Source organism: Syngnathoides biaculeatus, chromosome 8, assembly GCF_019802595.1.
Source record: "Syngnathoides biaculeatus isolate LvHL_M chromosome 8, ASM1980259v1, whole genome shotgun sequence".
Classification (NCBI taxonomy): Eukaryota; Metazoa; Chordata; class Actinopteri; order Syngnathiformes; family Syngnathidae; genus Syngnathoides; species Syngnathoides biaculeatus.
Window position 1 is genome coordinate 2915514 of NC_084647.1, and position 14943 is coordinate 2930456.

Here is a 14943-nt window from a genome sequence, read left to right on the forward strand (position 1 = left end):
TGTCTGATATGGGTAACTTGTAAATACAGTTAAAAAATGAGGGTCACTAGTTCTACAGTGCAGCTGTATTTTTGCACTGAGGTCTGCAGAGGAAACTTAACTTGAGTTTTCACACACAGAATGAAAAATGTGTTGTGGTTTGATACCAAGGTTGAACTTCTAGGTAATTTTTGTGGACAAAGGAGGTTACTTTCGGCTTGTCCCTTTCGGGGTCGCCACAGCATGTCATCTCAGATGAACGCACATATATGTTTGGCACAATTTTTACGCCGGATGCCCTTCCTGACGCAACCCTTCTCAGTGAGTGGAGGCCCCAGTGGAATACGAACCCACAACCCCTGGTTTACCAAACCAGTGCTCTTAACCACTGAGCTACGCAAATCACTATTGCTACCGTCAAGTATAATGACTGCAGTATCATGCTCTGGCTAGTCACACTGGTTGGAATTATCAGTCAAACCTTCAAAACGATGTTAACCTTTCAGTTTGTCGAGAATTCAAATTATACTTACTTAGTTACTTAATAGATAAATAGATAAATAAAGTGAAGCCAGAATACATTTAAAGTTTTACTACTGTATGTGGGTGATGTCTGAATGTTGAAGATAACATAAAAATATTGTATTTACATTTTTTTTTATTCCAGATGATGGAGAAAAACCTTTGCTGGCTCCTCTGTCACAGCCACCTATTATTAAGGATGACCCAACCCCTTCAGAGGCTTCCTCCTCTGACACCAACAATAAGCCAACAGTACTGTCGCTAATATCAGAAGCACTTGAAACCCCTGTCAGCACTAGTTCTATTTCTCCCCCTGCACCCATTGTTCCCATTACAAAGATAATGTACACAAACAAACCTTCCAGAAAACTATGCCCAGAGCTCCAATCTGCACCAGAGGTGCCTGCCTACCCTGGACCCCTTCCTGATCCTATGCCTTCATCTGCAGTTCAGGAAAATCTAGAATGCACAGCCACAAATCTTGAGGAGGTAGATGGGATTAGAGAGGAGGAGGTACAATCAGAGGGTGCTTTTTCTTTTATGGACAATACTCTTACACTTTTCTCCTCCTCCTCCACAAATGGTGTGGCTGAGCGTGTGCCAGAAAGTCCTTCGGTCCTGTTGTCATCTGGTTGCCAGCAGTCTCCTCTCGAGTCTCCTATTGCTCAACCAGAGGAGCTCTGTGTTTCTAATGGTTTACCACGTCCATCCCCTCAAGATCCAGAGGCCTTTGTTATGAGTACACAAGAGTGTGATGACAGCCCCATTGCAGAGCCTGACATTTGTTGGCACCCTCTCCTTAAATCCTCCAAAACCCTCACACACATCGTCCCTCGATCAGTTGTTGAATCAGCCACAGCACCTATTGCCGAGTTTATTTCTGCCATCAATCCAGAGGTTCCTGCTGAAACAATTGTGCAGACAGCATCCTCCCAGGCTGAAAATGAAGGAACTGTTCCTCTTACCTCTCAAAACACAGCAGACACCCCAATACCTCAATCCAATGTCACGGTAGCAACGACACCTTTAATCGTGACAGGCTTAAAAGATGACCATGAGCTAGAAACAGTGACAAGTCCTCCACAAGTAGTCCCCAAAATAGAAACTACTATGCAAGGTGTGTTACTTACCATTTACTTTTAGTGTGCATTACATTTTCAAGTTATAGCTCTAGTTTTCTCACTTTGTAGAGGATTATATTATGTCATTGTTACAGCAAATTTTGGCAAAAACTGCTCAGTATTTTGTATTTGATGACTTATCCATCTTTCTGTAGCTCCTGTGTCTGTACCAAAGAAAAAGAGGAAAATGAAGGATTTGAACAAAAAGGAGGCAGTTGGAGATCTACTGGATGCATTTAAAGAGGTGTGTGTGTGTTTTCTTTCAATTGTTATACTGTTTAAACCAGGACATCTAATTAGTTTCTGCTCATAATATACAAAGATATTCAGTGGTCTGTAATGTTGTAATGTGGAACCAATCACGTCTGTCCCTTACTGTTTCAGGAAAAAATAGTTGTACCACCGGATCCAAAGGTTGAGTCAACAACATCAGCTGAAACCCAACGTCCTGGTCCATCTCCTCCACTAGAGGACACAGACTTAACCTGGGAGGACAAGGAGGACAAGCTGGATGCTGAGAATATTCAGCCAAACACTTCCGAGCAGACAGCAACTGACAAGGAGTATCGGTATAAAGAGGGTGGGTCCATTATACTGGTCAGCAGTTGCTGGCTTTTTACTGACATTTCAATTTTGACAAATAATGTCTTTCTTTCTTATGTACACATTTTTTTGTTTCCCCTAAAAACAAATATGTTATATATCGATTATCTAACCGTTGGGTGAAATGAATTCAGTAAAAAAGTGGTGATTTTAATATTAACACACCAGTAGGACGCACAGGTCATTTCAAAGCACAATTTAAATTGTAGCAGGTGTGCAAGTGTTTACTCTTAATGTAGACGTACTTCGCTCCTATAAAGATGGTTTTATTGTTTCAGAAAAGCTATTGTTCATAGGTGGCTGAAATTCATGATAGATGAATACAGTGTTTCCCAAACCATTTTACATTTGATACAATAGTAACAGTTAGGTCTACATATTTTACATTCTGGTATTTAATACGAGAGCATTTTAATTATTAATTGTTTGTTTGTTTATTAATTATTTCATTGTTAATCGGAGAGCATTTTAATTGTTCTGGCATAGATCGATAGATGAACAAAAACATATTTGCCATTGATCATTTTCAGACAAATTAAGTGAAATTGGGTCATTTAAGAATCAGAATCATATTTATTTTGCCAAGTATGTCAAAAACACAAAAGGGATTTGTCACCGGTAGGTGGAGCTGCTCTATTATGACAACAGTCAATTGACAGACAATACTTTTGAGACATAAATACATTGCGAGAACGTTCATGGGAACATAAAAGGTTGTTAGTAACCTGGCAATGACTACATTTTTTGTTTTGTTTTTGTTTTGTTTCTTGGTTGGGACAATTGTGCAAAAAGATGCAGTGGCCTTTAGCAGTTAGAACAGTTTAAATGCCTAATAGAGCAAAAGTGCAGAGCAATGACCATTCTGCTATTCAGCAAAGCATGCCGAGACTTCAAGAAACAAATGCAGTTTAGAGTGATTAGTAGTATCATCTGGCGCATTGTCGATTGTACAGTTGTTTTAGATACTCTTCACATGTGCAAATGGTGGTGTAGTGAGACTACTACTTTGAGTGCAGAAGTAATGTATAATATATTATAATAATTGGCCCTGCAGAAATGTGACAGCAAACTCAAGACAAAAAATTGGCAGCATCTTCTTCTTTTCCTTTCGGCTTGTCCCGTTAGGGGTCGCCACAGCGTGTCATCTTTTTCCATCTAAGCCTATCTCGTGCATCCTCCTCTCTAACACCACTGTCCTCATGTCCTCCCTCACAATATCCCTCAACCTTTTCTTTGGTCTTCCTCTTGTTCTTTTGCCTGGCAGCTCAATCCTCAGCACCCTTCTACCAATATACTCTCTCTCTCACCTCTGAACATGTCCAAACCATCGAAGTCTGTGCTCTCTCACCCTGTCTCCAAAACATCCAACTTTGGCTGTCCCTCTAATGAGCTCCTATCCAACCTGTTCACACCAACCGAGAACCTCAGTATCTTCATTTCTGCTACCTCAAGTTCTGCTTCCTGTTGTTTCTTCAGAGCCACCGTCTGTAATCCGTACATCATGGCCGGCCTCACCACTGTTTTATAAACTTTAAATCCAAATATTAAACGCATATCTCAAAAGGAATCCTAAATCCATCCACTCAAGTCTGTGCTCTCTAACCTTGTCTCCAAAACATCCACCTTTGTTATTCTAATGAGCTCATTTGTAATCCGATCTAACCTGTTCACTCCAAGCGAGAACCTCAGCATCTTCATTTCTGCTACCTCCAGTTCTGCTTCCTGTTGTTTCTTCAGTGCCACCGTCTCTAATCCGTATACCATGGCCGGCCTCACCACTGTTTTATAGACTTTGCCCTTCATCCAAGTGGAGACTCTTCTGTTGCAGAGAACACCAGACATCCTCCGCCAACTGTTCCATCCCGCTTGGACCCGTTTCTCTATCCATGCCTCCATCTTTCAAATTGTTCCTCCGCCAGCTTCCTGCTTTCACTGCAGATCACAATATCATCTGCGAACATCATTGTCCAAGGGGATTCCAGTCTAACCTCATCTTTCAGCCTATTCATATCCATGTTGCAGTTGAATTATAAGTTAGCTATTTAAGAAATTACTTGCAAGAGGGAAGAAGCTGTTGGAATGTCTTCTAGTTATAGTTTGCATTGTTTGGGCAGCACGGTGGAGCAGCTTTAGCGCTTGGCCTCACAGTTCTAAGGACTGGGGAGGTTCAAATCCCAGCCCCATCTTTGTGGAGTTTGCATGTTTTCCCTGTGGCTGCATGCATTTTTTTATACTGCTTATCCTCACTAAAGAAATAAAAACTAAAAGGTTGCAAAATGTCCTTTTGTACTAAAATGGATGACACATGGTAACATAACAGGTGAACTTAAGTGTCTGAATATCCATCCATCCATCCATCCATCCATTTTCTTTTCCCGCTTATCCTCACAAGGGTCGCGGAGAGTGCTGGAGCCGATCACAGCTGTCACTGGTCGCCAACCAATCGCAGGGGACACAGACAAACAGCCACCGTCACAATCACACCTAGGGGCTGTTGGATATTATTTTTAGATCTATACAAAAGTCCGTTCATTATCTGACTCCAAATTGTGACCTTACCCGACCACCACTCATCCAACAATTTGCGCGCTCGTTCTGCAAAGAAAGGACCAGGAAGCCGGCGTTTTCACACGCGAGTGGATTTATTCCTTCAACAAACACCTGGGTCTCGGGTCCCTCTCAATACAACCCTGTACGTCTCTGTTCCCTCCAGCCGACGTACTCCACATCCGAGTTGCCCAGGACAATTTAAAAGTACAATCTACTAATTCACTATTGGTTATGTGTCTCCTGCAGTTATACTTAGCGCTCTCTCATTGGTCTTTTTTGGTCTGCAGGATGGTGGGCCGACTCCTCCCGTCTGCGGTTGTTGATGTTTTGTTGCTCCTGTCTCCCTTTAGGTCTGGGTCAAACGTTGCGTCGCATCACACCTGCTGATTGTGGTCATCACCACCCAACCGTCGAGAACATTCCGTTCTAGCACGCTATCTGCTGTAATCACTTTCTTCCCACATTCTCACACTGCAACTTTTCATCCACAGACTTTCACACATTAAGCAGTATTGCAAATACATCGCCTTGTTGATTAACTTTTATGCATTTCATCTCCTTTAGGGCAATGGACCTTTCCGACCTGTCAATCACTCGTATAATAATAGCCAATCAGATACCCGCATTGTCTTAACCCCTGGCTTGTCCCACCCCTCCTGCAGCCATGTCCCACAAACAACACTGTCGGTCGCATGCGCTGGGAAAAGTTAATGTTACGAAGAAAATGGTCCTCATATGTGCTTGGGGAACGTGCAAATCTTATGAACGATATCCTGCTTCGTTACAATGGGCCCGATAGATTCATTTTCCAAAGCCTAAAACACAGTTGAGGAAGTGTCTACAATGGATTAAGGCTCGCGGAAGAGCGCGCTTACAACTAAGTGTGGACAATATCAACAAACACAAGTTTTTATGTTCGAAAGTAATGGAGAAGTAGCTTCTCTGAGTTTGATTTAATTATTATGTCCCACAAACAACACTGTTTGTCGGTCGCGTGCGCTGGGAAAAGTTAATGTTACGAAGAAAATGGTCCTCATATGTGCGTGAGGAACGTGCAAATCTTATGAACGATATCCTGCTTTGTTACAATGGGCCCGATAGATTCATTTCAACTAAGTGTGGACAATATCAACAAACACAAGTCTTTATGTTTGAAAGTAAAGGAGAAGTAGCTTCTCTGAGTTTGATTTAACTATTATCAGTGCTTTATACATTGTAGGAGAACAACTTTCACTTTGTTAATGTTTTATGCCGAAGAGTCAGTTAGTGAAAGGCAAATGCGCAATGTCATGCAAGAGAAATGTCTATTTGCCCATTTGTATCACAACAGTTTTTGGAGACAGAGCACTGGGTTTGATTACGAACCAAGTCAAATGAATGCACCCACTCACTTACAAAGACTACAATGATACTACTCATGTTCTTTCCAAGTAAAAAGTACTCACGCTGCTTTACATACTTTGTACGATTCCCCTATTTTATCCTGTTGAATTTCAATATGAAGATTGTGAGGCGTCAAACTTTTTTGCATCAATCGCCAACATTTCTCTGTAACTCTGACATTGTGTCCTGGTCCGTCAAAAATTCCTTGTACATATCCTTGCGTGAAATAGTTGAGGCCTCTCTGTAGAACACTCTTGGACAAGTCTGACGCATTTGGCGAAAAACATGCCGCAAAATGATCTGGAGTACACGATAGAGAATCGACTTCAAACATATATTTTTCACTTGTCATTTTGGAAGCTTGTGGGAAATGGCTAAGGGGGCGGAGCTTAAGATCAGCATCGGAAAGGTCCATTTAGAGTGTACAATTAGTGTTGCATGTTTTTGGAATGTGGGAGGAAACTGGAGTGCCCGGAGAAAACCCACGCAGGCACGGGGAGAACATGCAAACTCCACACAGGTGGGTCTGGGATTGAACCCGGGACCTCAGAGCTGTGAGGCCAATGCTTTCTAGCTGACCCACCGTGCCGCCAATGTCTGAATAGGTTTATTTAAAATAGAATCTATTGTATTTGAAATTAAATGGTTTTATAATGCTATCAAAATGATGCAATGAAGTATTTCATTTGCAGAACAATGGAAACCAATCAATCGAGAGGAGAAGAAAAAGTACGACCGAGGTTTTCTTCTGGGATTCCAATTTATCTCAGCCAGCATGAATAAACCTGAGGGTCTTCCTGCCATTAATGATGTCGTCCTCGACAAGGTATACCCACCGACGCTAATAACATTTCAAAAACCTTACACATTACTACCTTTGTACTGTGTTTTGTTTTTTTGTTTTTTTTGGTAAAAGCTGCTCATGTGTCCTTACATCCGGAGCCACCAATAAAACTTCAGAATGGGTTTTACCAATGAAGTATAAAACACCATCCTTGCAATGGATATTTCCTCATTATATGAAGACTATTCAGCTTCCCTTTTCACCCTTTGAATATGACTTTTCAACTGTATTATTGCAGATAATATACATAATTTGTCATGAGATGTGAAGCACAATATTGGAATTGGCAGATTACCCTCAGATATTCAAGGGAACTGTTTATAATTTGCTCAACCTTGACTAAGGCCCCAGTTCTTGCTGTAGAAAACAGCCCCTAAGCATAATGCTGCCTCCACAATGCTTCACTGTTAATATAATCATAATGGTATTGCGTTGGAAAGGATTTTGCACACTTTTCCTGACTGATACCTCTGAACAATGAAATCCCTCTGATGAAGTAAATATCTCTGATTACCATGTCTTGTGCTATAAGATGTGACTGCAAAAAAATGTCAGGAAAATACTACTAGAACATCTGAACTTTATTTGGGTTTCATCCTGAACACTTAAAATGTTGGTAAAGTAGGTGTGGGCTGACTCCCGTTTCATGTTTGGAAATGAATGAGAAAATTCTGAGCAAAGTCACGTGCCTAGTTATAAGAGGGTGTGTTGTCTTGTGCAGCCATCTTATCTCAGATGTTTATTTTTAATTCCCCATCGAAAAGATGTTTTTCCAGACCTTAAATTAGGGGTCACGTTATGGTAGGAAAAGTTGTGAAATTAGCATGATGTTTTTTTATATTACAAAAAGCTGCCTTTTGAACAATGGCATGTTGCCTTTTTATATCCACCAGTATAACTAAAAAAAACTGCATAACTGATTGGAACCCGTGGTATGTGCATAAGAAAAGAAAACACGTGAAATACTTACGGCAGGATACATAAGGTTTTAGGTGACAGTTATCTCTTCTCTAATTGTGAGAAGCATTGGGGAAAAATGGGGGCCATTACTGTCTCCTACGGACACAAGACACATGAGGGATCAAATCTTTTTGTATTGATTTTAGTTCTGTTATAACTATGCTTGTGTTGGTTCTTTTAGTGTTTATCTACAATACAAGTACATGCATGTTAGGTTAGGCTAAATTGCATGTGAGTGTGCATTTTTAACTGTCATTGGCCCTCAAAAGGTTAAGTGGTAGAAACAATGAATTAATTTTAAAAAAATGGCCATTTACAGTATCATGTATTGGAGGCTTCTAACTGAAATCAGAAAAAATGCTTGTGCAAAGTCTCTGAGTATGCTTTTAATGAACCACACATTTTCTACACATCTGTTTAGGCCAACAAGACTCCTCTGCGCCAGCTTGACCCCAGTCGCCTTCCTGGAATGAACTGTGGTCCTGACTTCACACCTTCCTTTGCAAACCTTGGCAGGCCAGGTATGGGAGCAGGAAGTAGAGGACCAGTAAGTATTTTTTTTTTTTAGCATTTTAGTTTTGGTATGATTTTATTTTATCTTCTAATTTTTCCTTTATCCCATCTTTTATTAGCCTGCTGGTATGGGTGTAGGCATAGGGGGCCCGCGTCGTTCTCAGCAGATGCAACGGAAAGAACCAAGGAAAATCATTACCAGCATGTCACTCAATGAGGATGTGAAGCTCAACAAGGCAGAGCAAGCATGGAAGCCTTCAGTGAAAAAAACAGTGGGTGGCTTTACAAGGGAAGAGGCTGTAGAGAATGATCAAGAGCAACTCAAGACACAACAATTGTTAAAAAAGGTCCGCAGTATCCTGAACAAACTAACCCCTCAAAAGTTCCAACAGCTAATGAAACAAGTTTCAGAACTTACTATCGACACAGAGGAGAGGTTAAAAGGTGTCATAGACCTCACCTTTGAAAAGGCCATCTCTGAGCCAGACTTTTCTGTGGCCTATGCCAACATGTGCCGCTGCGTTATGGGGGTATGTATCAATAGTTTACTAATGCTTGCACCCGATGTAAACCATTTAATGGTAGATGATTTTTAGAATAAATGGCAATCAAATTGTTGAACTTTTTAGCTAAAAGTCCAAGCTACAAATAAGCCAGGAGACACTGTGAATTTCCGGAAGCTGCTACTGAATCGGTGCCAAAATGAGTTTGAGAAGGATAAAGATGACAATAAGATCTTTGAGAAGAAGCAGAGAGAGCTGGAGGCTGCAGAAGAGGTATAATAAATACTAAGTATTTTTGCATATTTATATTGTAATTATGTACACTATAATCTAACCTTTTAAAAGTACGACATCCTCATCAACGAAAAACTTTTCTTTTTCTTCCCCATTAAAAGGATGAGAAGCAAAGGCTAATTGAGGATCTTGAAGAGTCTAAAAACAAGGCTAGGAGGCGCTCACTTGGTAATATTAAGTTCATCGGTGAACTATTCAAACTTAAGATGCTCACAGAAGTCATCATGCATGAGTGCATTGTCAAACTACTAAAAAACCATGACGAGGAGTCTCTGGAGTGCCTGTGCAGACTGTTATCCACTATTGGAAAGGATCTAGACTTTGGAAAGGCAAAGGTAGAGAATACTCTTGTAATGCAATACATCAACTTGCAAAGATGCCAATGTAAAGAAGAAAAATTAAACTAAAACACCGACCAATGTTTTGGAATGGTTTTCAGCATCTCATGGACCATTACTTCAATCAGATGGAAAAAGTCATAAAGGAAAAAAAGACCAACTCCAGGATCCGCTTTATGTTGCGAGATGTGGTGGACCTTCGACGGGTAAAGGTGTACACTACCCAGTATTTTAGGAACTTTCTTATACAGTGAACAAAATATGTGTTTGAACACCCCGCTACAGTATATTGCAAGTTCTCCCACTTACAAATCATGGAGGGGTCTGAAATGTTTATCGTATGTGCATGTTCACATTGAGAGAGAGATAATCTAAAAAGAAAAATCCAGAAATCACAATGTATAATGTTTTAATGATTTATTTGTGTGATACAGCTGCAAATAAGTATTTTAACACCTGTCTTATCAACTAGAATTCTGACCCTCAAAGACCTGTTAGTCTGCCTTTAAATGTCCACCTCCACTTCATGTACTGTATTATCCTGAATCAGATGCCCCTGTGTGAGATCGTTAGCCGCATAAAGACACCTGTCCACCCTATACAATCAGTAAGACTCAAACTTGTAACATGGCCAAGACCAAAGCGCTGTCTAAAGACACCAGAGACAAAATTGTACATCTCCACATGGCTGGAAATTGCTACGAAGAAATTGCTAAGCAGCTTGGTGAAAAAAGGCCCACTGTCGGTGCAATCATTAGAAAATAGAAGAAGCTAAGCATGACCGTCAGTCTCAATCGGAGTGGAGCCCCAACCAAGATGTCACCTCGTGAGGTCTCAATGATCCTCAGAAAGGTGAGAGATCAGCCCAGGACTACACGGCAGGACTTGACCTGAAAAGAGCTGGGACCACGGTTTCCAAGGTGACTGTTGGTAATACACTAAGACGTCATGGTTTGAAATCATGCATGGCACAGAAGGTTCCCCTGCTTAAACCAGCACATGTCAAGGCCCGTCTTAAGTTTGCCAATAACCATTTGGATGATACAGAGGAATCATGGGAGAAAGTTTTGTGGTCAGATGAGACCAAAATTGAAGTTTTTGGTCGTATATCCACTCACCGTGTTTGGAGGAAGACGAATGATGAGTTCCATCCAAAGAACACCATCCCTACTGTGAAGCATGGGGGTGGTAACATCATGCTTTGGGGGTGTTTTTCTGCTCATGGGACAGGACGACTGCACTGTATTGAGGAGAGGATGACCACGGCCATGTATTGTGAGATTTTGGGGAACAACTTCTTTCCCTCAGTCAGAGTATTGAAGATGGGTCGTGGCTGGGTCTTTCAACATGACAATGATCCGAAGCACACAACCAAGAACACCAAGTAGTGGCTCTGTAAGAAGCATATCAAGGTTCTGGCGTGGCCTAGCCAGTCTCCAGACCTAAACCCAATAAAAAATCTTTGGAGGGAGCTGAAACTCTGTGTTTCTCAGCGACACCCCAGTAACCTGTCTGATCTAGAGAAGATCTGTGTGGAGGAGTGGGCCAAAATCCCTCCTGCAGTGTGTGCAAACCTGGTCAACAACGACAGGAAACGTTTGACCTCTGTTATTGCAAACAAAGGCTACTGTTGTCTCAATTGTTCAAATACTTATTTTCACCTGTATCACACACAAAAAAAAAAAAAAAAAATCAGATTTATTTAAGATTATCTCTGTCACAGTGGACATGCACCTACGATGAAAATTTCAGACCCCTCCATGATTTCTAAGTGGGAGAACTTGCAATATAGTACGGTTTTCAAATACTTATTTTCTTCACTGTACCTTTTTACAGCATGCATAATTGCCCAGACTTCTTCATCTGACATTGTTAAATGTAACTGTGAAACCTTACTAAATTATTTTGTCTAATTTTTAATGGAACTGTTTTGGACTATACTTCTCTGTTTTGTTGACCTAAGATCTACCGTATTTGTCCATTAATTCTCTCTTTTGACATCTCAGAATAATTGGGTGCCCAGACGAAGTGACCAAGGCCCAAAGACAATTGACCAGATCCACAAAGAGGCTGAGTTGGAGGAGCACAGAGAGCAGATGAAAGTGCAGCATGCCCTCATCTCCAAAAAAGACTCTTTTAGTGGTTCAGGAACCAGAATGGGTGGAGCAGGATCAGGGACTCGTGGAGGACCTCACAATCCTAGTCGTGGTGTTTCCCCACAAGATGATGGGTGGAACACAGTTCCCATATCCAAGAACCGAACTTATGACGCAAAGTTCAAATTCCCTAAGGTATTTCTTCTCTGTTACACTGTATATACACACTTTCCTCCATGTATCACGCACAGTCATGGAATGCAACAGTTCAAACAAGTCCAGCAACCAGTTGAAGTTGACTTGTTTCTAAAGCAGGACTCGAACTGCAATTGTCCCATGACCTTTTTAGAATCAACAATATCACAAATAAAATGTAATACAAAAACAAATGTAAAATCTGAATGGTGGAATTAAAAAATGGATAAACCCCTTAATACACATGAAATCATACCATCTAGTCGCATGTTTTTTCAAGATTGAGCTCAACGCTGAAGCACCTTTGATCTATCTTTTTAATTTTCAGATGCAAGTTTGGTTTAAATAAAAACATTGTTCTTTTCAGACACCTGCTTTTGATGTCCACACTCAGTGCCTTGCTCCAGGAGGCAAAGGTGCTTTGAGCTGGGGTCGGGGCAGCAGCGGGGGTAGTGTCAACAAGCTTACAGATTCTGGTAGGTCTACCGATTGAATATCCCTGTCGATTTATTTATGAGGTACGATAAGATAAGATATACAATCTTTGAGTGTGTTGTTCTCCCCAGAATCCAACATTCGTACAGCTACCAACACTCTAAACAGGTTCTCACCTCTACAACAGGGCTTGTCAGGAACTTCAGCAGAGTCAGACAGGCCGGTTCCTCAGAGGTAGGAACAGTTCTATTGTTGGTAAAACAAAGTTGCAATGTAGTGGTCTGTGCCAAAATTGGGATTTTTCTTTTAATACTGTATACAATACAATGCTGAAATCATGCATACATCTTGGCAACTTTGAGGTAATGTTATGACATGGCTACAGAGCTATTCATGATTTTCCTGCATTCTTTTTTTGTTGTTGTTGTTCTTAGTTAATTTTTCAAGAAAATAGTTATTTTGCCAAATACCACACAGTCATTTATTGATGATTAATTTTACTACAATGGCTTGGTCTGGAACCTAATTATAACCACTTCACAATCTTACCTGTACAGAAACAGCTCAAGTCGTGAGCGAGGCGAGCGGTTTGACCATTCTGACCGCACTGATCGTGGATTCGACCGCCGTGATGACCGTGATCGAAACCGGCTACAGGTTCCTGCTACACGCGGCTTCAGTCGAGAAAAAGAGGAGCGTAGCCGGGAGAGAGAGCAGCATGGATCAGCAAATCAAGTTCGCAAAGTAGCAAATATGACAGATGACAGGGATCGGAGCAGTAAAGAGAGACCTATGAGTCGAGAGAATGGTATTTATCTGACCAGACTTTAACTCACTTGTTAATACTCATTTGACACTCTCAATGTTTGAGCCGGTACGACTTTAGATCTGTGGAGGGTCATTATATTTTGGTCTTTTTTTTTTTTACATAAACAGTGAGGAGAGAAACAGCTGCAACTCCTCCACCTCTCCAAACTGCTACCAAGCCGGCCTTGACTGTTGAAGAGCTAACAAAAAAATCCAAAGCCATCATCGAAGAATATCTCCATATCCTTAATATTCAGGTAACAAATCACATTTTTTAAATTTCGTTTGTATATTCCACTTACTTGTGCCCAATCGGATGAGAGGCAGGTGCACTCTGGATTGGTTGCCTGCCACTTGCAGAGCAATAACAACATTCTTTGTTTTTTATACCTACCAATACTTATGTCAGAAATGTTTTGTTTTTGTAAAAGTTACTCATTTTCTTCTGAGACAAAGAGGTGCCTTTGAGTTAGGTCCAGGTAGGCTACTATGTGCAGTCCTCCTCAGTAATACTGGCACCCATGAAGTTTTACTAAATGTGGACTGTCTCTTGAAGAAAATTAGTCAAGTTGAACAACGTTTTTCTATTAAGAACATTTGATACAAAGGATTTTAGAAACAGATGAAGCAAAATTGAGCTTTTTGGAAATGCACACAAACAGCATGTTTAAAGATGGCACAATGAAACATTCAAGGAAAAGAACACCCTGCCAACAGTCAAGTATGGTGGAGGATCCATAATGCTTTGGGTTGCTTTGCTCCATCTGGTATTAGAGGTCTACATTGTTCAAACATATCATGAAATCAGAAAATTATTGTGATTTTAGAGTAAAATGTTTTTCCCAGTGAAAAAAAAAAATTGGTTTAAGGCGAAGATTGCGTGTCCTCCAGCAAGAGAACGAAACAAACCATGCGTCCAACAGCACAAAAGAATGGCTAAAAAGGAAAAAATATATTTTCAAAAATGACAATAAAAGTTAATCCATATTATCAATTGGCTATATCTTACCAAAATGTGGAAAAAGTGAAGTGCTGTGAATAAACTGTTGGTTTAGGACAGAGAGGCCAAACTACGGCCCGTGGGCCACATCCGGCCAGTTGGTCCTTTTCATCTGGTCCGCCGAAGATTGGTAGAGAATTAAGGTATGATGTGAATGATTGCATTCATTCCATTTTAACTTGTAACAACGGGCATTCAACACTAGGTGGCACAGTAGGTGCGGTGTCTTAATTTAGTGGAGCGCAGGACATTTCGTGTTATCGCTCTTTTTCTACTGGTCAGATCAGAACCCATCTACAACAATGTTAAAGAAAAAAAAAAAGTCAACAGGGAGTGCCAGGTGTTTCAAAAAGAATGGACACCTAAATACTGAAGTCTGGTCCAAGGCAGTATGTCTTATTTGCCAAGAAATCGTTTTAAAAGAATACAACATCAGCTGTCACTTTGCTTCCAAGCATGCTAATTACCCCAGCAACCTTTCATCACAAGAACGCCTAGCTACTGCAGACAGGTTGGTAGCTATCTTGCAGGCTCAGCAAAACACCTTTATTCGAGCATCTTCCATTCAAGAACCAAGCACGAAGGCAAAAGCCAGCGAGCCTTTCTCCGAAGGAAGTTTCTTAAAGAATGCATGATGGAGACGGCAAGCATTTTATGCCCTGAGAGCAAGAACAAATTTGAAAATATTCGCTTATTGTAGTTGTTGTAGCCAAGTGTGACTGTAGTTATTCCGTATCAAGGTCCAGACAGAGAGCCACATCGGCCGGGGTGCTCCACAGGTGTTCCACTATCAGCCTGGT

The 14943-nt window shown here is 40.9% G+C and overlaps 1 protein-coding gene across 16 annotated transcripts in view; it reads left to right on the forward strand.

Moving 5' to 3' along the window:
* LOC133505229 (eukaryotic translation initiation factor 4 gamma 1-like) overlaps positions 1-14943 on the forward strand; it is a 97439-nt gene that overhangs the window by 51440 nt on the left and 31056 nt on the right. For all 16 annotated transcript variants that reach the window (XM_061828277.1, XM_061828279.1, XM_061828281.1 and 13 more), the window contains 14 exons: positions 647-1618; positions 1778-1866; positions 2007-2202; positions 6851-6984; positions 8384-8509; positions 8595-9005; positions 9105-9251; positions 9374-9607; positions 9712-9816; positions 11617-11901; positions 12269-12377; positions 12468-12570; positions 12894-13144; positions 13273-13400. In XM_061828277.1, coding sequence (XP_061684261.1) covers positions 647-1618; positions 1778-1866; positions 2007-2202; positions 6851-6984; positions 8384-8509; positions 8595-9005; positions 9105-9251; positions 9374-9607; positions 9712-9816; positions 11617-11901; positions 12269-12377; positions 12468-12570; positions 12894-13144; positions 13273-13400 — 3290 coding nt within the window. The remainder of the gene's footprint in view (positions 1-646; positions 1619-1777; positions 1867-2006; positions 2203-6850; positions 6985-8383; positions 8510-8594; positions 9006-9104; positions 9252-9373; positions 9608-9711; positions 9817-11616; positions 11902-12268; positions 12378-12467; positions 12571-12893; positions 13145-13272; positions 13401-14943) is intronic.